At 47.7% G+C, this 25,177-nt stretch overlaps 1 protein-coding gene across 2 annotated transcripts in view; it reads left to right on the forward strand.

Annotated features, from left to right (window-relative positions):
• The first annotated feature begins 3,671 nt into the window (after positions 1-3,671).
• Positions 3,672-25,177, forward strand: part of LOC122929707 (cholesterol side-chain cleavage enzyme, mitochondrial) — an 80,679-nt gene continuing 59,173 nt past the window's right edge. Inside the window, exons 1-2 of one of the 2 annotated variants that reach the window (XM_044283365.1) lie at positions 3,672-3,919; positions 14,000-14,155. In XM_044283365.1, the coding sequence (XP_044139300.1) occupies positions 3,672-3,919; positions 14,000-14,155 (404 nt within the window). Of the gene's footprint in view, positions 3,920-6,241; positions 6,360-13,999; positions 14,156-25,177 lie in introns of those variants that run through there. The other variant, XM_044283366.1, reaches the window with a different exon arrangement.

The raw sequence follows: 25,177 nt of genomic DNA on the forward strand, positions 1-25,177 counted from the left end.
ATACATTGACAAAAAAAAACCCGACTTAACTACCTCTAACTAATTCTACCGCTCGGTACTTGCGGGCTGCCCAGGTGTGAGTTCATTGCGCAATCCTGTCAGGCGTGTGCTCCCTCGAGACCCACCACGGGAGTTCACGGGTCTCACGGGATTGCGCAACAAACTCACACCTGTGTAGCCCGCAAGTACGGAGCGGAAGAAGTAGTTAGAGGTAGTTAAGTAGGCTTGCTGACATTGAGCGCAGCTCAGCCTCACTTAACATATAGGAAGGACCTGCCGCCACACTTTATTACTTTAAATTACTTGCGGGACTGCAGGCCCTTCCCACCGCCAGTTGCGCAGTGGCCAGCGGGGCTCAAGAGGCAGCTGCCTTGGGCCCCCAGGAGCAACTGGGCCTAGGGCAGCTGCCCCTTTTACCCCGCGTTAAAGACGGCCCTGGTGAGAAGTCTAATGTAGCAACAATTCTTTGTAACAAGAAGGGTGATTTGATTGAGTTATACTCTACTGACTCTACCCCTTCCTCCAGAGCTGATTTATTTATGGGGCACAGACGGACACCATCAGGCCTAAATGAGAAAGGCATTGAGTGTCAGGAGTCTGTTTAAAAATTATCCAACTGACCTACTCTCTAAACCCCACAGGGCCACTTCCTATCAGCTGCTGGGGTCTGGACTGAATTGCTAATGCCCTATTAGATCAATAACCTGGGGCCCAAGGAAAGTTGGAACTGAGCATAGTGAATAGACTATGTGGTGGATTTTTTGCTTTGTAATCCCCTCCTTTAATGGAATTTTAATGTATATAAAACAATAAAGATTTATTATTTTATTTTAGCGCCGTTCACTAGCTGCTACTTTGCCACATCACAGTAATAATGTTCCCAAAAGTTCCGCAAATAGTAATAATTCTCTCCCAGAGTGCCCTTAGTAACAGTGCCCTCACAGTGACCTCAATTGTAATAATGTCCCCATTTTGGCCTCATAAGTAATAGTGCCCCCAGTATTAATAAAGCCCACCATAATGTCATGGGAATGTCAGCTACAGTGAGCAGGGGACCAGTAGGGCAGGGCAGGCCAGACAGGTGCTGGTAGTAGGAGACTCAATTATTAGTGGTACAGATAGGGAAATCTATCACAAAGACCAGGATAGTCGAATGCTGTGTGTGTGCTCGAGTTCGACAAATGGCAGATCAGGTTGATAGATTACTGGGAGGGGCTGATGAAGTCCCAGTGATCATGGTCCACATTGGAACCAATGACAAAGTTGGAGGTGGAGAGTCCTTAAAAATTATTTTAGCGACTTAGGTTGCAAGCTCAAGGCAAGAACCTGAAAGGCAGTATTTTCTGAAATACTACCGGTACCTTGAGCCACACCAGAAGGGCATCAGGATATTAGGGAGTTTAACAAGTGGCTCAAGAACTATGTAGAAAAGAGGGATTTGGACTGACTTCTCTGTCAGCTACAGACTCTATCGTATGGATGGGCTGCATGTCAATGGGAAAGGTGCAGCTGTTTTGGAGGAGAAGATGGCTAGTAGATTGGAGGAGTGTTTAAGCTAGGGATCGAGTGGGGAGGGGTTATTACATTATAGGAGGGGAAGATAGTGCAGATAGAGACCTGGGGCGAGGTAATGGAACTTGTATGTGTACTAATGCCAGAAGCCTGACCAATAAAAAAGGTGAATTGGAATTAGTAATGTTTGTGGAGGGCTATGACATAGTGGGTAGAGATGAGCGAATTAAAGCTGACAAAGTAGAATTTGATCCGAATTTCAGGAAAAATTTGATTTGCACCAAAGGCGAATTTCCTTGCGCTTCGTGGTAACGAATCACATTTTTTCCTATAATCGCTGCTGCACGTGTGAGGACATGGGGCAAGGAACTCTGGGAAGGCGGGATCACCCACAATGCCATGCATGAAGCCCTTCAGCAGCCAGCCAGCCCTGTGATGTCACATCCCTATAAATAGCGGCAGCCATCTTAGATTCTGCCATTTACCAGTGTACTTAGTGCAGGGAGAGACGTCTGCAGGCGCTAGGGACAGTAATTGTGCTAATAAAAACAATTTACAAGTGCAAGCAAAGATTATTCAATGTGTAGGTAAAGGATAGGGAGGAATCATTCCACAGCATTTCTGTTGAACAGGGTTCAGTCAGGGAGGTGACTGTAAAATATATTTGCTGCTCAATTGTGCAGTTATCTGTTCTAAATGCCCTTTTTTCTGTGTATTAGTGACTCCATGCTGCTGTCTGGGATGTGGTTCAGGACACATGCCTCTTCCAACCTGCGTCCTGAGCTGCTTGCAGACTATCTCAGCTGGTAGATGTCATCATCACGCCTCATGCAGCATCCTCTGATAGGCTTCAGGCCTGGTGGCCTATAAGAGTGATCTGCAGAGTAGAAAGGTTGCTCTCCTGCCCTTCCACAGCATTAAACTGTTGAATGTGTTGGCTCAGTGGTTAGCACTGGTGCCTTGAATCTGACCAAGGACAACATCTGCATGGAGTTTGTATGTTCTCCCCGTGATTGTGTGGGTTTCCTCCAGGTTCTCCGATGTCCTCCCACATGCCAAAGACATACTGATAGGGAACTTAGATTGTGACAATAATTTCTGTAATTCACCGCCGAATATGTCAGTGCTATATAGTTGGGCAAAATACATTAATAGATATGGAGACCATGGCTATACTGTGGCAGGGGGGAGAGTACACTGTGACACAAATTCTCATCAAGGCCACTACCACTCCCATTCTCTGCACCGGCTCCTCTGGGCTCGCTGCACATCTAGATCTGTATCCACACTGATATTGGGATACAGTTGTAAAAAATTGTCTTTCCATGAATGGGAAGTCTATGACAGCATCACTGTTGGAGTTAGGTATATACTAGTTACAGCGTCGGACTTAGATGCCTAGGGCCCACCAGTGAAATTCATTTTGGGGGCCCACTGTGCAGCTACATGCAAATATTACCTGCTCACCCAATGGCAGACAAGACACTACAAGGTGAATGATTGTAGGGGTCCCTGCCGCAACTTCTAGAAGGCAGGTCCCAGGGGAAAGTGGATGCTGGCTAGCCTTCCTCTAGACAAAGAAGTCATCTCGGCCCCCTGATGCATCAATAATAATAATAATCTAGGTAGTTTGCAAAATAATCTATCCAGTTTTTATATGAACATAGGCTGGTTTAGATGCTATATGCTTCCTATCTATATGTAGCGCCGTCATACTGTATGATGTAGAGATGTGAGGGGGTAGGGGATTAGGGGTCCATTTTGCTCAGGGGCCCACTGGGGGATTCACCTGTTCCCCTATGGGTCAGTCTGAATCTGACTAGGTATATAACATAACATTATGAGATATATATATAGTTATATATATTTTAGAGATATGGTGGATATATTCATCACTATATCTGCACCGTTAATCATTCTTAATATTACATCAAGCTACCTTGAAAGCTTTCGATTCTGATTATTAATTTTTTTCCTGCATAAAACTCTATTACAGATTCTCCTTTAAAAAAAAAAAATCTCTCCTTCTGTGTGTACAGCTGTTAACACTGAAATCTCCCTGTGCTCATGGCCATGTCCCTCATTCTCCTCCTTGTGTCCTTCATGTTTTCTACAGCTTTATAAGAGGAGGCCCCCATGCCCTATGACCAACAGACACCATGTTGCTCTCTCGAAGGCTGTGTATTCTTCCTTCTTCCACTGGGTTGCTGAACTACCACTCAGTGGTCAGTGAAGGCTCTGCTGTGGCCTCTCACCAAACATCGGCAACTCCTTTGACTTATGACCAACTGCCTGGTGACTGGAAGAAAGGATGGAGTAGCTTGTACCATTTCTGGAAAAAGGACGGATTTAAGAATATTCATCATCTCATGGTGGAAAATTACCAACGTTTTGGACCTATTTACAGGTATGAAAAGTAGATACAAGTTACAGTATTATCTTATCACTGTGATAATGGGACATTACAGTGAAAGAGCAAATATGCATATATTTTAGAACATATGTATTTTGTTATTATTTCGACAAAATAATTATTAAATTAAACCTGTACAGACTGAAAAGATCAGTATAATGGGAAACAGCTTTATATAATTACAGCACTTGTCTTATAAAGAATCATGACTGCTGTCACAGGAGGATACGAGATATAGCAGATATCTCTTAATATGTTCAGTGGTGAAAATGTGTCACTGTATTGTAGAGGAGCACAATGACATGCAATGCCCATCTAACTACATTAAAGGGGAAGTATGAGACGTCACACTTGTCCATGAGCTGGGCCCTATAGTGCATATTCAGATTAATGGGACTGAGCTGTCCTGCCAGGCACAGTCTATGTACAATACTGCTTTTATTTCAGGAAATAAAAGTAGACCCTTTTTCTAACCCTGTTTCTAATCTTATACAACCCCTTTTCATTGAACAATTGTATTGTTGAGGAATGGTCCTTAAAGAGTATGACCAGAGGCATTGTGTATGTTGAAACTGCAAATCTGTCACAGGAAATATGTCTAGATAGAAGCTCACACTAAAGGCCCTTTTACACAGGCTGAGAGACTACATTTGTAGTAGGTGTGCTCTGCTGATGTTTCCATGCAAACATTAAGGGCATGTGGTTAAAAAACTACACTGTCTTATATCTTCATCCATTTTCTGTTTCTTGTATTCAGAGATCTGCTCCTGGGCCCCTTCTGAATTCTACATCTAACCAATACCACTTATATACTGGCAATGCTCAAATCTGTTGTTCAGACCCCAACCTGTACTCTTTTTTTGCCTTGCATTCTTATAGAAGATATTTCATATATTTGGTCATCCTCTTCCTTAAAGGGAACTTCTCAGGAGATTCATGCTGCCTGAAGCACAGGCAGTATGAAATACCGCCAAGCCCTTTATTGTAAACAACTGTATTGCACATTGTATGTGCTGCGGTTCTTCAGAGAAAAAATAATGTAAAGATGAGTAAAAAACGAGGAAGGAGTCACACAGCCAGCTCCTGCCAGCTTCTTATTGCATACCTCAGCTTGATTGACATAACTGTCAATCAAGCTGGTTGGTGAAAAGTCAAGTAAAAGCCAGCCAGTGGCCAGAGAGGAACCACCCAGGAGCCAGCAAGTGGACACTTCTCCTTATGTTTAACTGAAATTCTGTCAGTTCAGGCAGCATGAACTGACAGAATTTAAACTTAGAATATAAAACAGAAGTCATAGGGCCAGATTTATCATTAGCTCAAGTCAAAATAATGGAGTGAAAAAGTCGAAAATCGCTAAAACTGGGCAAAAATGTGCGACTTTTATTAGATCTGCGCTATGCTTGCCAGTTTTCTGAAAGTGGGCGTGTTTTCTTATGTAAATGAATCTCTAGACAGATTTATTATTGCGACAATTTAAAAAGTCGCAAAAAATTGCGCAATTTCACTCCAGCGAGGTCCATGCTTATCTTATGTGACTTTTTAATAGAACATTTGACTTTTTTGTAAAGTGGTGCGACTTTTCTAAAGCCGCTTACTGAAGAATAAACTGCTACAGTCAAACCACATTGATCACAGTATTAAAGGACCATTAATAAATCTGACTTAGCCAAAAGTGACTGGACATATGTAAAAGTGGAGTAAGATGTAAGTGTAATCTGGCCCATAATCTTTTCACCATTTTCATCTACTCAAACCAAGGCTATGTTCACAGCATTTGGTGACCACATTTAGCATATTGCCACTCCTCCCATCTGTATTCATTGGAATGGCATTCGTTGTCATATCTTTTTGTATAGGAGAGCGCAGCAGATTGCACAGTACTGTACAGTGGACCACTGCAAACAAATATCTACCATGCGCCATTCTTTTGTTTTGCATTGTGGTTGATGCATACCACTGTATAACTATACAATACTCTGGCAGGAGGAATATGTTGGGGAATATCCCCAATCAAATGCAATGTGAGCAGAGCCTAACAATTACTATCCCTTACAGCATAACAAGTGCTTCTCAACAACTTATTTTCAAGCTCTGTCCACCTCCTGCTTTTTCCAGATGAAAAGAATAGCAGAGGAGCGGGGCGCAGCCGTAGTGAAATGCAGCTCGATTCTGGTGGAAAGCTGTGGCATAAAGGGTTAATTTTTGAGTTGGGTGAAGCAGGGAGGGGTGAGCAGTAAGGGGGGAGCGTGCTTTTCGCGCCAGATATATAAGGCAGGACAGGGAGGGGCTTTTTGAGAGTTAGGACGTGGTGCAAACGTTGGTTAATCGGATGTCATGACATTTCTGGAGCAACTGATAGCTGAGATTAGGGCAGCGGTGGCTGATTGAGGGCCGGACTGGGTCCAGGAGACCTTGCAGGCAGCATTGAGAAGTGGTAAGTCAGTAGAGCTGGCCCCAGTTAGGAGGGAGCAGCCAAAGAGGTCTAGGCCTCCTGAGCGTCTGAGCCCGGAAATGGCTCCCCGAATACGGCGATGCTTAGGGAGCCCCCTTAGGGATCCTCCTGTGCGGCAGCGCAGTAGTGGAAGCAACGCTGCTCGCAGCCGCACGGGGAGGAATACCGCTTGGTAGCCAGACTTGGCGGGAGAGGGATGGGTCCATCCTCCTCCTGTCTCCCTAACCGGACAGGGAGCGTACTGTGAACTTATCCAGAGGCAGGAAGGTAGCGCAGGAACGGCAAGCTGGCTCAAAGTCTAGGAGAAGCGTGGCGTCCATCTTGGATGGCCGGGGAGATGGGCAGGGAGGCACAGAACTTGGTGATGCGCTGAGGCCACCTGCTGATGGCCGGAGGGAAGTGTGGCTGAGAGTGAGGAGTGAGGATGAGGCGGCTCCACCCCCTATGTGGGCCATAAATGCACGGAGAAGAGGTTGCTGCACACGTGCCAATTGTACCCGGAGGCGAGTCGCCGTTTCAGCGGTCTGCGGAGGATGGTGAATGGACTCACGATTCAGAAGATGGTGAAGATGTGGTACGCCGGCAGTGGTCCGGGGGGGATCGGTCAGTGCGGGAATTGCTGGAGGGGCTTGTGGCGTTGTTGGCATGGGTAGGGTCTGGGATGGCGCCGGCGGCAGTTTGGCCATCGCCAGTGTTGGCTGGGCAGGGGGTGACTACAGCAGTCGGTGGTCCGGGGGTGGAGAGGTATACGTGTGTTTTGAAGGGCAGCTCGGGGCACACTGAAGGTGAGGGAAAAGATTTATATGTAGAGATCTTTTCGCTCCTTCCATTGAAGAAGTTTAATCTGTATAGGGCGCAGCCAGAGAAGAGTAAGAAGGGGGAGGAGGAGCGGCGTCGGCATCGTTTGATACCACGCACGTTTATGAATTGGTTGCAGGGATTTGCAATCTTGTGAGTGTTGTTGGGGAAAAAGCACCGGAACATTGCTATTTGGCCATATGGATTCCATAGGTGAGGCGTACAGGGTATATGGGGGGGGTAGTGTGGCTGAGATACGACGGGCAGTTCCGTCAGCGCAAGGCGATCTGGCTGAGTATTCGGCGGGATCATAAATATATTAGCTTGTTGATGCGGTTGATGGCAGCTCCGAAGGGGGGTGGGCAGCCCTTCCGAGGGGCGTCAGGGGGAGCTTCAATGGCAGAGGTACCTTCTGGCGGTAAAAAAGGATGCTGGGGTCCCATAGCCTTGTGCGGTGTTTCAAGTGGGGTAAGGGGAAGGGACATGGGATTGCGCAAAAGAAGTCAGACACCAGTGAGGGAGTGAGGGTGGAGTAATAGATTGGAAAAGAGGTGCAGGCAGGTCGTGTTGCGGGACCGTTTTGGGAAATGTCGTTGCCGGGGTTGCGCGTATCGTCGTTAGGGCTAGTGCCGAACAAGTTTCGGCTCATTCATCATTTGTCCTCCCCAGCGGGTAGCTCAGTAAACGATGGTATTGATCAGAAGCTCTGTTCTGTGTCGTACGCGTCATTTGATGCGGCGGTCGCATGGGTTTATTTGTTTTCGGGCATATATCTGTCCTTATTTGCTGGCCCGGTGTGAGGCGGGGAATGGAGGTCTTTAGTGGTTTGTGTTTGGTGTACAGAAGAAGGTATTGGTTGTGGCAGCATGTTCTGATTCCGTGTAATCATTTATTTTGCAGGGACGGCCACGTGTCTAACTTGGATTTTCGGTCATTCATACATGTTTTGGGGGCCCTGAAGAGCTGAGCGTAGGAATAGAAGGCAGTTGGGTTTTGATGCTAGCGAATTGCAGGTTCGTTGTATTGGCTTACGCGGATTGTTGTGGGGACGAGTGCTCCCCGAGTTTTGTTTTTATGTTTCCTTGGATGGTCCTCCAGACATTGTTGTGTTGCATGCGGGAGGGAATGACTTGGGCATCCGGCGCTCTAGAGACATCATTAGGGATGTCAAGTTAGATTTGCTGCGGTTGTGGGCAGACTTTCCTTCCTTGTTAGTGGTTTGCTCCGATATTGTGGCACGACTGAGTTGGCGGTCTGCAAGGTCTGTTGAAAAACTGAATAAGGCTCGGGCTAAAATAAACAGGGAGGTAGGTTGTTTTGTTAGGCGAGAGGGTGGTTTTGTGGTGAGCCATAAGGATTTAGAGGTGGCATCTACAATGTTCTTGCGGCGGGCCGGGGTTCATCTGAATGATGTGGGGATTGATTTGTGGACGTTGGGTTTGCAGAATGGTTTGGAAATGGCTTTTAAGGTGTGGAGGGACGAGTATAGGTGAGGTAACCCCTATGTTCGTCTGGTGGCAGGTAAAAGGGGGATCCTGGGAGGCAAAACTTGGAATAGGTGCATGGCTCTCTCTCTTTTTGGCGAGCATCTAGGAGGTGGTAGTGAATGGAAAACTGGGGGATCCTGTTTGGGCTAATAGCCCCGCAGGGGTATAAATTGCGAGGAGTTGGTGCCCTGGGGTCGGAGAGTGCGTCCGAGGGTAAAGTTGGATTAAAGTTCGATTCAAGTTCTGGATTATATGGGGAGGTTCGCAAGTGGCGAATATAATTTTACTCGGATTGCCTTCTAGGATCCCTTCGAGTCACAGATTACATGTTGGATTCTTGGTAACAATGTTTCAAGGTGTATATATGAGTATTACACTCACCGGTAATCCGGTTTCCTGGAAGTCTCCATGACACCACATCCTGAGATTGACTTCCTCTGATAGGACAGGAAAAAACACAGAGGCTAAAAACCCCACCCCTTCCCCTCATCGCCAGTGTATTTTAATGGAAACCAGGATAAGGTTAAGAATTTTGAAAATAATAAAATGGGCGGGAAATATGTGGTGTCATGGAGACTTCCAGGAAACCGTATTACCTGTGAGTGTAATACTCATTTCCCCAGTCATCTCCATGACACCACATCCTGAGAACTAACAAAGTGAACAACTCGGGGGTGGGACTACAGCACCCAGGACCTTGCTTCCAAAGGCCATATGCTCATTGGCAAATACGTCCAGCCTATAATGTTTAGTAAAGATATGGGCCCTCTTCCACATGGCCGCCCTGCATATCTGCTCCAGGGAGGCAGAGGCCCTTTCGACCCAGGAGGTGGAAACTGCTCTCACTGAATGGTCTCTAAGAGAAGGGGGAGGTTCTTTACTGGAGGCAGAATATGCCTTCGTAATTGCACTCCTTATCCAACGCGAAATGGAGCTCTTAGCCGCTTTTTTGCCTTTGTTAGGGCCAAAAACTGTATAAACAGGTTCTTGTCAATACTCGATTCTTTAGTAACTTCAATATAATGAAGAACGGCCCTTCTCACGTCTAGATGATGAAATGTCTCTTCCTGCTCATTCCTAGGATTGGCACAGAATGAGAGAATGACTATATCTTGGGATCTGTGGAAAGTCGATACTACCTTAGGTAGGAAATTGGGGTCTAGTTTAAAAATTAGCTTATCTTCTAAGAAGGAAGGGCTCCTGGATGGACAGGGCCTGGAGCTCACATACTCTCCTCGCAGAGGATATTGCTACTAAGAAAATGGTTTTGAGAGTAATCCATTTGATAGACAGGGTATTAAGGGGTTCAAATGGGGAATCCGATAACCCTAAAAGAACCGTATTTAGATTCCATGGAGCCACCATATTCTTAATTCTAGGCTTCAACCTTTCGGCCGCTTTCAGGAATCTGGAAATCCAGGAAACCTCATAAAGACTAGTATTATAGAGGGCACCAAGGGCAGACACCTGTACTCTTAGCGTGTTTGGGGAGAGATCCATATCCAACCCATCCTGGAGAAATTCCAGAATAAGAGGGATATTGGGAAAAGACTGGTTAAACCTGTCACCACTCCACAAGGCAAACTTCTTCCAGACCTTAAGATATGCTATAGAGGTATTGGACTTTCTTCTGAGCATTAAGGTATCCACCACCCTATGGGATAGACTTCTACCTAAGAGGATGGATTGTTCAGTAACCAAGCTGATAGATTGAGATGCTTGGGGTTCAGGTGGCAGATTGGACCCTGTGTTAGGAGGTCTTCCGTCGGGGAAAACAGGATTGGAACTTCCCGGCTGAGGGATCTCAGGAGACAGAACCAGCCTCTTCTGGGCCAGAAGGGAAGCACCAGGATCAGGGTACATTCCTCGGTCTGGAATAACTGTAGAACCTTCGGAATCATCGGAATTGGTGGAAAAGCATAAATGAGGCCCGACGTCCAATTCTGGACGAAGGCGTCTACTGCTACGCAGGGATTCCTTGGATTCAGGGAGAAGTAAGGCGGCACCTTGTGATTTTTGTTTGAGGTGAACAGATCCAGATCCGGGTTGCCCCAATGAAACTGGATCCTCTGAAAGGCTGTTTGAGAAAGAGACCACTTGCCTGGATCCAATCTCTGTCGACTAAGAAAATCTGCTCTTAGGTTGAGAGAGCCTTTTAGGTGCACTGCTGCAAGCGATCTTACATTCTTCTCTGCCCATGAGAATATCTGTCTTGAGAGACCCTGAAGATGACTGTGCCTTGTTCCTCCCTGATGACGGATGAAAGCCACTGCTGTGGAGTTGTCCGAGTGGAACAGTACATGACGGTTTTGTGAATGGGTCTGTGATGCTTTTAGAACTTCCTAAATCGCCAGAAGTTCCATGTAATTGGAAAACATCCTCAGAGGTTCGGTCCAAGTTCCCTGAAAGGAGCTTGTGGCTGTAAGAGCGCCCCAGCTCTTGCTGACAACAGATTCCAGTCTGTTGTCAGCGAGAAAACCTCTTCCTGATTCCAGAAGACCCCCATCTGTAGACTCTTGTCTCTGAGCTTCTTACCTCCCTGTTCAACGCTATTTTCTGGTCCAGGGTGAATTGTGACCTGTTCCAATTCCTGAGGATAAGGTCCTGTAGAGGTCTCATGTGGTATTGTGCCCAGGCAACCGCAGGAATGCAGGATGAGAGGAGTCCTAGAATAAGAACATTATGAACCACTGTACCGTAACAAGGATCCTGGAGGGCAACCCAAACAAGCGGTATCTTCCGTAACCATCTCTCCTTATACTTCAAAATTACCCTTGGCCGCACTCACCGACCCAAGGGCACCAAATCCTTGAAGTATCCAAGTATCTCCTCCTGTAGACCTTTTAGCCCAAACAGGAGCCCCATCCTCGGCATTCACAAACCACATGAGATACAGGCTCCAACATGTCCTGCATCTCTTAAACCATTGTATTGCTCCCCCAGGATCTCATATCAATCAGCCCAAAGTCCACCAACACGCTTACCCCCATCAACCAAAATAAGGGCGGGAGGGCGGGAAACACTCTGCCTTGCACTGACGCCTGTGTACCAAACCACTTCCCCAGACCCTATATACTGCCTGCGAAACCTCACTCCTCCCCCAACCTACTTTCAAACCTTAACCCCTTCCTAGCCTAAAGACTTCCACCAAAGTCAAAGCGCACTCCGCTATGTCTGCGCTCCACTCCATTGCTGTTATTCCTTGCACAGCGGTTTAGAACCAGAAGAGGGCAGACGTTTAAAACACACTCCGCACTTCCTGGTCCTACCCTTAACCGAAGAGGAAGACTCCTTTTTTCCCTGAAACATATAAGTGAGGGAAGGGTCAGCCACCACAGGGCAACATCACAAAGGAGGATGCCTGACACAGGCTAGTCACAGAACCCTGGCTAGAAGGACGCTCCGATCCTGAGCCAGGTGTGGTAGGGGCACTCCTGTTCAGCAGGTCCCGTCCACCAAAATCGCCAGAGGCAGAAGCAGGGGTGAAAAGCTGGGCGCCATCTTTAGCCGGCATATTGCCCTTTTTATTCCACTGGGCATGCACTGGCGTGACATCATGACATTAAGCCATGCCCCTTTGGCGCCCGATGCCATACCTCTAAGCCACGGGCACTTGGCGACTGATGTCATGACGCCAAGCTACGCCCCCTCAGCATCTGGCGTCATCACCCGGCGGCTGGAGGGAAGCGTCTCCTAGCGTTGCTCCAACCGCCCTACAACTCCGCATATAGCCAGCCTGGAGCGACGCAGGAGGGAACTTCGCCGGGGCCACCAACACCAGCAGTGGCCCAGGCACAGACCTTTGCAGGAGGAGAGAGAGCCGAACCGCCGGAACTGACCTCCGGTCTGTATAGAAGATGCGCCAAGAACAATACTGCCAGGAACCCCATAGAGCTCCCAGCACCTCTCCAGTCTTCCTTCCCTGGCAGGACAGAAAAAAACACTGGCAATGAAGGGAAAGGGTGGGGTTTTTAACCTCTCTGTGTTTTTTCCTGTCCTATCAGAGTAAGTCAGTCTCAGGATGTGGTGTCATGGAGACAAATGGGGAAATTAATTATATATATATTTATATATATATATATATATATATATAATTTTGGTAACAGTGTATTGTTAATAAATTGCCGCTACAGCATTTTTACCAAGTCAAGCTGATTCTAATATACTGTTTAATGCCTCCCAGTCCAGACTATACTAAATTCCATAGTGCAACTTATCTAGCTTTTTCCCTACTCGTGTAAGTCTTCTTCTCTCTGACTACAAATTGCACAATAAATACCAGTGGTCTGCGTACCTGGATAATAATGGTCATGGACTGCTGCATGGGCAACATCCATGTGACTGCCACAGACCCATTCAATTTGAGTGGGTCCATCATCCTTCTGCAACAACAAAAAAAAGTGCTATTTTTTAGCGGTGCGAAGGCACAGACAGAAACCACACGGAAGCACTCTGTAGTGCTTCCATAGGGTTCCGTTGCTCCGTTCCGCACTGCTCCTTCCAGGTTGCAGACCTATTCAAGTGAATGTGTCTGCATCTGTGATATGGTGTGCACGCAGCTGGCACCCGTATATTGCGGGCCACAATACGGGCGTGGCTGGGCAACGGCCATGTGCATGAGCCCTAAGTGCAAGTCCTGCACTACACACAACCTTGTTCTCTTCGTAACCCCCACAGCAGCTTCTACTGTAACTGCAATAAATCCCTCATTCTCCTACCCTCCTTGAAGAGGACCTTTCACCGGATTTTATTAATTGAGATAAGTACCTGTACTTGCGGGGTACCTTGCCTGTTTTGTTTTAATATAAAATAGCGCTCCTATGCCGCGATGTGCCCCCTGTATTTTCCACGCTCAGTATGCTAATACTGAGCATCGAAGCAATGGGGAGGAGACTGTCCAATCGCATCGGAGAGCATCAAAGCCTGGCTGTGACGTTCTGCGCTGCGATTGGACAGCGCTACAGCCAGGGGAGAAGGATACGCCCACAGAGAAAGACTGAGTCTCCTCCCCGTTGCTCTCCGATGCTCAGTATTAGCATACTGAGCCGGGAAAATACTGGGGGGCACTGCGCAGCCTAGGAGTGCTATTTGAACAAAACAGGCAAGGTGGCAGCATCAGCGGGGGTACCCTGCAAGTACAGGTACTTATCTCAATTAATAAAATCCGGTGAAAGATCCTCATTAATTATAGTCCAAGTAACAAGAAATGACATATCAATGCCTGTCTGCTTTATATATCGCACAAAGCAGAGCATCATTCTATATATTTGTAGTTTCTCTATGCCATCAAAGGACATTTGTGAAAACCTATATGACATGCTTGTGTTCTTTACACAGGGAGACTCTGGGAACACAGAACAGTGTCTACATTCAGCATCCAGAGGATGCTGCTGCATTATTCCTTGTGGAAGGGATACATCCTGAACGTCTTCGGGTTCAGCCATGGTATGAGTATCGTGATTTTCGTAATAAAAGATATGGAGTGCTATTAAAGTGAGTTTGAAAAATTTTGTTACCTTATGCCTTTCATATATACTACTATTAAATCTCATTCACGTGTCAGTGTTTCACGGACAGCACACGTCCCCATTATTTTAATGTGTGTATTCAGACATCAGTGTTTTAGCACGGTTCGTGGATTCGTGTTTGTAGCACGGATGCTCTATTTTGTCTGTATTCACGGATCCATCACTCCCATTATAGTCTATGGGTCCGTGAAAACCACAGATGCCATCCGTGTTGCATCCGTGTTTCACGGATCATTAAGAAGAGATTCTTTGAAAATTTTCAGCTGTTCAGTATCACTGAAACACGGATGCAACACGGACAGCGAAAAATGGACACATGGACCCAACACGGATCCTTCACGGACAGCTTCACAGATGCAACACTGACCACCTGCTCACGGATTTGAGCACGGACACGGATGTGTGAATCAGGCTTTAGGGTGGGTTGACACTATAACCTCTCTTGCAAAAACCTCTCTTAAAAAAAGCCACCCCAAAGAATGCCACAAGTTCATGGATGTTTTTTGCAAATACAAAAAGCCTGTAAAAGACAGTAATTGTTAAATGCTTGAGCGTGAAACCTTATTTAAGAGTTCTGCCTGTGAGTTACTAGTGATCCAGATAATGTAGGACATATTCTTAAAGAGGTTATTAACCCCTGGGGACATTTTCTGCAGACCCCCACACATGGCCGGACCTGCGGTGGGAATCATACTTACCTGATCCGCTCCATTGGGTTCTGGCTCCATCAATCTCCCTCAGGCACTGCAGGTCTTGGGTCGCCCCATGTCAACATCTGGATTTATGTAAGCCATATGACTGCTGCAGCCAATGACTGAACACAGCGGTAACATGCCACCCATGCGTCATGTCACTGGGTCATATGACTTGTCACCATTGTGGCTGCTCATTAGCTGTGGCAGCCTTATGACTTACGCCAAACCAGATGTTCATGTAGGGAGACTCAGGACCTTTGGTGTCCAAGGGGAAATGATGGAGCCAGAAACCAGTGGCGGGCATCAGGTAAGTATGATTTCCACCACGAGTCAAGCCACAATCTGTGGTCTGCAGAAAAGGTTCCCAGAGAGGAACAACCCCTTTAAAATGTACTCCCCTTGGATGAGAAATTAGACGGTTATTTCACATTTACCTTAAAGGGAACCTGTCACCTGGATTTTGGGTATAGAGCTGAGGACATGGGTTGCTAGATGGCCGCTAGCACATCTGCAATACCCAGTCCCCATAGCTCTGTGTGCTTTTATTGTGTAAAAAAAAAGATTTGATACATATGCAAATTAACCTGAGATGAGTCAGAGCTTGAAAATATGACTCTTCTCTGGTCACACAAGTAAGATATGACTCTTTTATGCTAATTTGCATATGTATCAAATCGTTTTTTTTACACAATAAAACCACACAACGCTATGGGGACTGGATGTTGCGGATGTGCTAGTGGCCATCTAGCAACCCATGTCCTCAGCTCTATACCAAAAATCCAGGTGACAGGTTCCCTTTAAATCTGGTTAGAAAATTATATTTATGGTCACTTATACAAGGCAGCTTTTTGTAGAACATTGGAGTAACTATACTTTACCATACTAAATTAAAGAGAATTTGGCACCCAACAACAATGCATCATGGTTCTGACTCTCAAAATTAATTCATTATTTTTCCTTAACTATACGTGCCATGGTCATTGCATTTAATCATACTAGTCAGTGAGTTGCTGTTTGGTTAAAGGGAACCTCTCATCAACTTTACGCTGCCCATACTAACAGCAGAATAAAGTAGAGACAGGTGTGTTGATTTCAGCGGTCTGTCATTTAAAAGTTAAAAGTAAGTGGTTGCCGAGAACCAACATCACAATCATTGCAGACTGGGCCTGGAAAAGAGTCCCGGCCACCTGAGAAGAGTCCTGGTTATCCATGAATCCCTGCTCTCCTTGCCCACCTGCTGATGGCTGACAGTCTTCTACCTAGTTTTCTCCCTTTCTCTCTAGGAGAGAACTGCCAATCATCAGCAGATGGGTGAGAGAGCAGGAGATATGAATAACCAGGACTCTTCTCAGGTAGATTTGACTCTTTTCAAGGCCTGTGCTGCAATGATTATGATGCTGGTTCTCAGCAGCCACTTACTGTTAGCTCATGAGTGACACACCGCTGACATCAGCATTTCTGTCACTATTTTATGCTTTCAGTGAGGTCAGCATAAAGTTGATGACAGGTTTCCTTTAAATAAGCTTAAAGAAGACCTTTTACTGGTCCTGGCATTACAATATTAGTACCTGGCACTGTAGGGCATGAGCCAGTTCTGTGCATCACCTACATTATTCTTGCTGTACTTTTCACAAAATTACTGTCTATCTGTTGCAGCTGAACTGGGCACTGTCATGAGTGGTGTGCTTAACCCACCTTGCCACTGCTAATTGACATATGCAGCAAGCTGCAGGGGTGGTGTGAATGATGGGAGTATTTGTACACACAGTTTGGATGCACCCTAGGCCATGCACTGTTTGGATGGCTGCACTTTTCTTCCATTTGGGGCACACCTTGCCACTGAGTTTCAGCTGGCTAGTGTTGGTTGGGATGCCCTTGGTATGGAGGGTTGCTGTGAGGTGCAATACAGTGTCCCCTTGGCAGCAGAAGATGTTGGTGCAGTGTAGCAGAGCAGGAAATAATGAGGTCAAGCTAACAGCAGGATGGTTCTTTACTGAAGAATTACGGATGCAGCAATTAACACACACTTGGTGAGTTATTACGTTTAGTTAACGCCTTATCGCTGTCACTGTTAACTCTGCTGCATCTGTAAGTTACGATTAGTCATAGTTTCAGCATGCATGGTCTGGAAGATCTTACACAAGTGCAATCTTCCACAGTTCCGGATTCTGCTTTTTAAGTCTGCCCAGACACCAGAGGACTTGAATCTCCTGAACAGGTAGCTGTAGAGCCTGAAAGCCTCTCTAGTGCTGACTTCCTGAAGGCAGATGCAGCAAAAGTACTGAAAATGTTGTTTTATCCCCTGCCTGGTGCGCTTTCTCCACACATGCTTGAAGTCAAGGAGGCAGCGGCCTCCTTGCTTCAAGTCACGGTAACCACGTCTCCTTCCCTGCCCCTTCGCTGTGACTGACAGCCGGCTGTCCAGCAAAGGCAGCCGAACTCTCGTGCATAAGCGCTGTCAATCAGAGCGAAGGGGCAGGAAAGGGGCGTGGTTACCGTGACTTGAAGCAAGGAGGCCGCTGCCCTCTTGACTTCTAGCATGACTAGAGAAGCACTCCGGGCAGGGGATAAAACAACGTTTTCAGTACTTTTGCTGCATCTGCCTTCAGGAAGCAAGGCATTATCAGACACACACTGCGGGCTACACGCAGGTACTGCTGGCGGCTTGGGATGGTTTTAGGAGGTGACAGGTTCCCTTTAAAGATGGTCATGAGCTGTATAGAAACAATACTTACTGCCTAAAATCACTCTTTCAAGATCTCAGTTTACACCACTGAGTGTCACTGTTTCATTCAGTATTTCTTCATGACCAGTTATTAAGACAAGCTTCCACCCCGCGTACTTTGAGGGCCACATATGAATACAAGAATACAACCTGCAAAGTATAGATGTCCATTTTCTGTTCTAAATTTCTTTATTTTTGACACATGCTCAAAGTTAGGCCTCATACACACGAACGTATTTTGTTTCCGTGTCCGTTCCGTTTTTTTTGGCGGATAGGATCGGGACCCATTCATGTCAATGAGTCAGCAAAAAATGCGGACAGCACACCATGTGCTATCCGCATTTGTATGTCCATTCCGTAGCCCCGCAAAAAAGATAGAACATGTCCTATTCTTGTCAGTTTTGCGGACAAGAATAGGCATTGTTACAATGGATCTGCAAAAAATAAACGGATGCCATACGGACGTCATCCTTTTTTTTGCGGATCAGCAATTTGTGGACTGCAAAACACATACGGTCGTGTGAATGTAGCCTAATTCTGCAAAATTCAGGACTGGGAGAGTTTTTACGGCACACAACGATTTATAGGAAGTGAGTTCTGAACATTTAGGGTGCCGACACATGTTCAGGAGCTTTAGTGCAGTTTTTGAAGACAAAACGAAAGGTGGATTTAAAAATTGGAAATGTTTTATCTACCCTTAATATTTTCTCTCCTGTTAAAGGGTTTCTGTCATCAGAAGTATGCTTAGTGTTAGCCTCTTTTTTTTCTAGGTGCCACTGTTTTAGAGAAAATTGAACGTTTATTTTATGCAAATGAGCCTCTAGGAGCAATAGGGGCATTGCCACTACTCCTAGAGGTTCTGTTCTCTCTCCTCCTGCCGTGTCCTGTTCATCTTGAATGCCATCCTGCCTGGCTCTGACAAGCTCAGTAAGGCAGTCCACAGCCAGCAAGCATAATTCCTTTACTACGCCTGCGCCACACACTGAACGGCACCTTGCAGGTGTTTAGATGTTCACCGATGTCAGGGCCAGGCTGGAAGTCAACCAAGATGAGCAGGGCACGACTGGAGGAAGGAGAACGGCAACACCTCCATTGCTCCTAGAGACTTTTAAACTAAGATAAAAACATCCTGCACGATATGATGAATAAATATGCAGATGTCCATGGCTATATTTATGACAGAAATCACAGAAAACATGACGGTGGTATTGGTTATCAGCCGTCCGACCCCTATCCCTACCCACTCTTTCCCCTCCAAACCCCGTATCCTACCTCCGCCCATATCTTATCTTCTCACATGCCGACCCAAAATGACACACGGACACCGAGCTTGGAATAAATCGGCCACAGCAGCCATCTTTTATTAACATATAAACATAACATATAATAAATAACAATTGTCTCCCCCCCGAGGGGAGGTCCTTTAAGCCCCCAAACAACCGCAAATACCCCACTGGGTGAGCCATCTTGCTTCCAGCCGTTGCCCTCCAGCTCAGAAGCACCACTGAATGGCCCCTTTTAAATCCGTCACCACTGGTAGTCCAGCCCCAACCATGGAGCCCTCCCAGCATCCTCCTCTGTGAATCAGACCAACTTCAAGGACCTCCCCCCGCCACCAACGCGCAGACTTGACCGCCTTAAGTCTGCGCGTTCCTCCACAAACGCAAGGCTACTTCAATCCCCTCCTGGATTGCAAGGCTCCACATATCCAATCCCACTGCATTCAAATGCACCGCCAGAACCCCCCCAACTCCCTTCTCAAGCTCCAAATGTCGCACTGCCACCGCTCCATTCCTGGCCATGAACCGACCCATTGCCCTATTCACCTTAACACGTGCCCTGTTCACACCTACCACCGAACGTGCATCCCTCCACACCATCCTAGGAACTATGTCCGACCAGACCGTCACCATCCACGGGAACAAGGCCCACATCCGCAGCAAGTCGAACTTAATACCCTGCAGCAGCTTGCGGAACGGCCGCGCCACCAGGTCATTCCCGCCCACATGCAAAACCAGAACCTTGGGTGCCCTATCCTGTCTCACAAACCTGTGAATCTCCGGCAACACCCTGGCCCAAACCATACCTCTCCGCCCTAGCCATCTCACCACCGCCACGGACCTCGAGAACCCCAGCTGCTGACCATCCGGCCGAACCGCTGCCCGGACAGCCCCCCAAAATACATAGGAATGTCCGAGGATCCACACTAGGGCCGGCACTGCCTCTGCAACGAAAAACAAAACCCAAGAACAAACAATAATAACATTGTCTCCAACACCATCTTCCTATCCTACCCGCTCCCCCCCCCCCCCCCGGCCATACCCCTACAAACTGTGCAATCGAATGTATGATCTAAACCGCCTAGATTCCCATCGCCCAATCCGTTTTATAATCTCGTCGCCCAACCCCCACCTCGCCGCTTCTGTTGCCGCCCCAATTCGAAAAGAATGACACGAGTACCCATCAGGCCCCAAACCTAACTGAACCAGACATTTCGAAAAGACCGCCAAACTGAAAACGCGACAAAAAGGAATCATCCTCATGCACTAACAACGGCAACATTCCGCTCTTCCTGCCGCCCCAATAATCCCGTAAACTCCCCACCGGGCACATGGCGCAATCCGGGACCCCAAACACTACTCTCCGCCCCCGTCCTTCCACATCCGTCTTGGACCGGCGAATAACAAACTCCAGCCTGTCTTGGAAGAGCTCCACATCCGCCCTCTGCAACCCCACAGCCCTACACACCTGACGGACTCACAACTCCCCTACCCATAACGCCCCGAAAAACGCCAATGAAAAGGCCACCCGAAACAACCGAACCTCTGAGGCAGAACAACACACTACCCCCAGCTGCTCCCCCAGCCTCAACAATAACCCGAAGGACACAGGTCTCCGGTTATCTCCCCCCGTACACGCCCTTCGCCACCCCTTCAACGCCCGCATCACCAAAAACGACTTAGTCACATCCGGCCTCTGCCTACACTTAAACCCGAACGCCAACCCGGCCATGCAGCTATTCATCCTTGCCACGGACCAGCCCTCCTCCCTACAGTGACCCACAAACAACAACATTGGGACCTCTAACTCCCCCTCCCCAACCCCCAACTTACTGCACCAATCCTCCCAGTACTGCCACGCTTTCAGACACAACTCCCACGTCCTAGGTGCCAGCGATGCCTGAATGAGACTTGCTACCGTTCTTCCAGTACCTCCCAAAGCCAACTCGGGCATTCCCTCCTAAACTCCTCCGCGTCTGGAGCCAACTGCCGGAAACGGTCCCACTGTGAACGAGAAAGAGAGTCAGCTATGCCATTATCCACTCCCGGCACATGAACCGCCACCACCCACGCGTTGATCAACAGACACTCCAACACCAACCATGGCAACAACCGCACCACCAACTCTGACGAACCTGACAACCCATTTATCGCCTGCACCACCCCCAGGTTATCACAGTGAAACCTAACCTTTCTATCCCGGAACACATCCCCCCACAACACCACCGCCGCCACAATGGGAAACAGTTCCAACAAAGCCACGTTCTTCACCCAACCTCGTTCCACCCAACTGTCCGCACACCACTGCCCCCGACAATAGACCCCAAAACCCTCGCTGCCCGCTGCATCCGAAAACAACTCAAAATCAAAAGAATTCACCACATCACCCATAAATAACGAGCAACCGTTATAACGTTCCAAGAAGGAACTCCACACCCTCAAGTCCGCTCTCAACTCCTTCCCTAAACTCACATTCTGATGTGGTGAAACCACCCCCCCCCCCCCCCCCCCCCCGTCACCATAGCCAACCTCCTACAGAACACCCTCCCCATAGGCATGATCCGGCATGCAAAATTGAGTTTACCAAGCAGCGACTGAAGCTCCCGCAACTGCAGTTTTTTTAAACGAGACGCCCTCGCCACCTCCCCCTTTAAATCCTCCAACTTATCTAAGGGCAACCTACATTCCATCCTATCCGTGTCAATCACTATCCCTAAAAAACTCAACTCCGTAACCGGCCCCACCGTGTTATCCGTGGCCAACGGGACCCCAAAAACCCCAAACAACGACTCCAACTTATGCAACAACAAGGCGCACACCCTAGAACCCGACGGACCAATACAGAGGAAATCGTCCAGGTAATGAATGATGGACTCACACCCAGACGAATCCGCCACCGCCCATTCTAAAAATTAGCTAAACGCCTCAAAGTACGCGCAGGACAGGGAACAGCCCATAGGCAGACACCTATCCACAAAAAACTCCCCCCCCATTAACACCCCAACAAGTGTAAACAATCCGGGTGAACTGGCAGCAACCGAAACGCAGCCTCAATGTCAGTCTTTGCTAACAGCGTCCCCCCTCCCAAACTTCTTAACCCACTGCACTGCCGCATCAAATGAGGTATAAACCACCGAACATAAGGCGGGGTCTATACCATCACTGACCGACGAGCCCTTTGGGAAAGGCAGATGATGAATAAGCCGAAACTTATTCATCTCCTTCTTCGGAACCACCCCCAACGGTGATACCCGTAAATTCGGCAATGGTGGAGCCGAAAACGGGCCCGCAATCCTGCCTAGACTGACCTCCTTGCTCAGTTTCTCAGCCACCACCTCCGGATGCTCCAACGCCGACCTCAAATTTTTCCTAACCAACACCGCCTCACACTGAACAAACGGAATCCGAAAACCAACTGAAAAACCTTCCCGCAACAAAGCTGCCACCTCCCTATCCGGATACCTGTCTAGAAACGGGCCCATCCTTCCCAGACGCACAGGCGTCTCCCCCTTTGCTATTAAAATCCCCCCCCCTCTGTCTGTTACCCCTAAAGCACCGCGCTGCACCGTGTGAACCTCCGCACACCGAGCACTCATGTTTAAATTTACAATTTGCTCCAAATTTACATGTTCCGTCATTAAATGCGAAACACAACCCCTTTGCTGAAGCTGACGCAACATTGGGCTGCCCGCTACCACTTGCCTCCCCCCGAAAGGACTGGCCCTGTCTCACCGGTGCCGTAACCTTCAACCACAAAGCTATGTCCTTGTGATCCCACTTAATTTCGGGCCGCACCGCTTTCCGCTGCCGGAACTGCTCATCGTACCGCAGCCACGCTATTCCCCCATACACCCTGTACGCCTCCCCAACCGCATCCAAATAACAAAACAGCGCCGAACAGCACTCCGGCACCTTTTCCCCAATGACACTTGCTAATATCGCGAATGCCTGCAGCCAGTTTGCAAACGTCCGCGGTATCAGGCGGTACCTTTGCTTCTCTTCCTCCTCCTTCTTACCCTCATCCCGCCTCACCCTATCTAGGTTAAATTTGTCTAAAGGAAGCAAAGAAAAAAATCTCTACATACTCCCCCCTCCAAATCTTTTCCCTTACCTCCTGCTTCAAATGTGCCCCCAATGGGCCCTCAAAGCAGACATAAACCTCTCCCCTTGCCCTATCGTCCATCCGAACCGTCTCCTCCTCCACCGTGCCACCCGCCTGCGTCTGCACCGACGCCATCGCCGACCCCACACTCGCACCGGCCCCCCCAGCCGCACTCGCTCCCCCAGAGGGCCCAGACACCCCCCACGCTGATAACGGAGACGCTCCCCCCATCCCCCATCCCGCAAGCAAACCTGCCAGCCCCCCCAACAATTGCCCTAAACCCCTGCTAACATCTACTGGGGACCCCCCCAACACCCCCAGCCCCCCCCCAGCAAACTGCGCTAGCGTTCCCCAAGAGGCCTCACCTGGCTGCCTGGGTGCTGTGTCCCCACCAGCCGCAGATCCGGATCCCAGCTGATCACTCTTCCGCGTTGCCGCCTCATCTTCTAGTCCCCTAGCCAGGCCCAGGCTAGAGACGTTAAGACCTCCATCTTCCCGGGCTGCAAGCGAGTGGGCGGGGATGGCACACTGGGAAAAATAGTGGTGGCTGGGGACTGAGTAACGAGGGACCACCGCCGCCATCAGGCTGCGGAAAGCCTCAGTGTCCACAAGCCTAAATGGCAACACTTCCAGGGCCAGCTATTTGGAAAGGTGCACATTTAGTGCTATGGCCTGTGGTGTGGCAGGCGCAGCACTATGAAGTGCCTTTTGCGCTGTGGCATTAAAATAATTTTGATATCTCTGGCTTTTAGTCTAACCAGACTGTCTATTACTCTGTAATTCCACTAGCACCATTCTAACAGTAGGTTTAAAGAGCACACCAAATGCTTCAAATAACTTCTTTATTAATTTCAACTTTTCTTCATATATAACACTGCCGCCTCCACAGCAGATAGTCCATGTACAAAATACGTGTTGAATAAAGCATCACAAAATGGTGGTATGCATAAGATGGTGGTTCAACTGTTCATTCTTGTCATTGAACATAAAATGGTGGATATATTTCTCTCTTCAGTATCTGTACTCTCACTTTAAGTTATTTAAGCACTTTATGATCTTTCTAAAAGCTATATCTGAGGTCTAACTAATAGTTCTATTTGCAGTATGCAGTTAGCAGTGACTATTTGCAGATTGGTTGACTATGATCTAGTATGGTTGCATGCAATTTGGATTGCAATATGGAATCTGAATGCTTGCAATTGTATGCTTTTAATTTGTAGCTTGCAATTTGTATTTGCAATTGTATGGATTGCTATTTGGTGGAACTGTAAGTAAACACACATATAACCAGTTCAGTATACAGCTCTAATCACACTATTAACAATAGGAACACATCATAACTGAATAAATACCTATTTTGGCCTCTTTGCTTCCATAAAACTGAACTCTGGCTGGATCTGTGTGTGTTCAGCTCCTGATGCGGTTTTTGGGTTTTGACACATTTTACAAAAAGTTCATTTTGAATTATTCCTCTGTTGTTAAGCCACTCACTGATATGACTAAAAAGGGGTAGATTTTTCTTTGTGGTTGGTAGATGCTCCTAAAGCCTTTTCTAGTATCAAAGAGAGTTTTTCTTCCGCTCACATTTTGGTACAAACTGATGTCGCTCTACCTTTTATTGTTGAGGTGGACGCTTCTGAGGTGGGTGTGGGTGCGGTCTTATCTCCTGCCAAATGGCAACCGTGTGCCTTTTTCTCAAGGAAACTCTTCTCTGTAGAGAGAAATTACGATGTGGGAGATAGGGAGTTGTTGGCCATCAAATTAACTTTTGAGGAATGGCGCCATTGGTTAGAGGGAGCCAGACACCCTATTACCGTGTTTACAGACCATAAGAATCTGGCCTACTTGGAATCGGCCAAATGTCTGAACCCGAGACAGGCCAGATGCTCTTTGAGGGGGGAACTTTAAAGACCCATTTTGGTCCCATTTTGGTCGTCTCTGCTCTTTATCCTGATTTTGAGGTTCAGGCAGCCCAGGCAGAGGCTCCTGATCTTTGTCCTCCTGGGAGGTTGTTTGTGCCTCTCGCTTTACGACACAAGATTTTTAAGGAGCACCACGATACTGTCCTTGCTGGGCACTCGGGGAGTAGAGCCACAGTGGATCTCATTGCTCGGAGATTCTGGTGGCCGGCTCTTCGTAAGACGGTTGAGGGTTTTGTGTCAGTCTGCGAGACCTGTGCTCATGC

Source organism: Bufo gargarizans, chromosome 2 (assembly GCF_014858855.1).
Source record: "Bufo gargarizans isolate SCDJY-AF-19 chromosome 2, ASM1485885v1, whole genome shotgun sequence".
In the NCBI taxonomy this organism is placed as follows: Eukaryota; Metazoa; Chordata; class Amphibia; order Anura; family Bufonidae; genus Bufo; species Bufo gargarizans.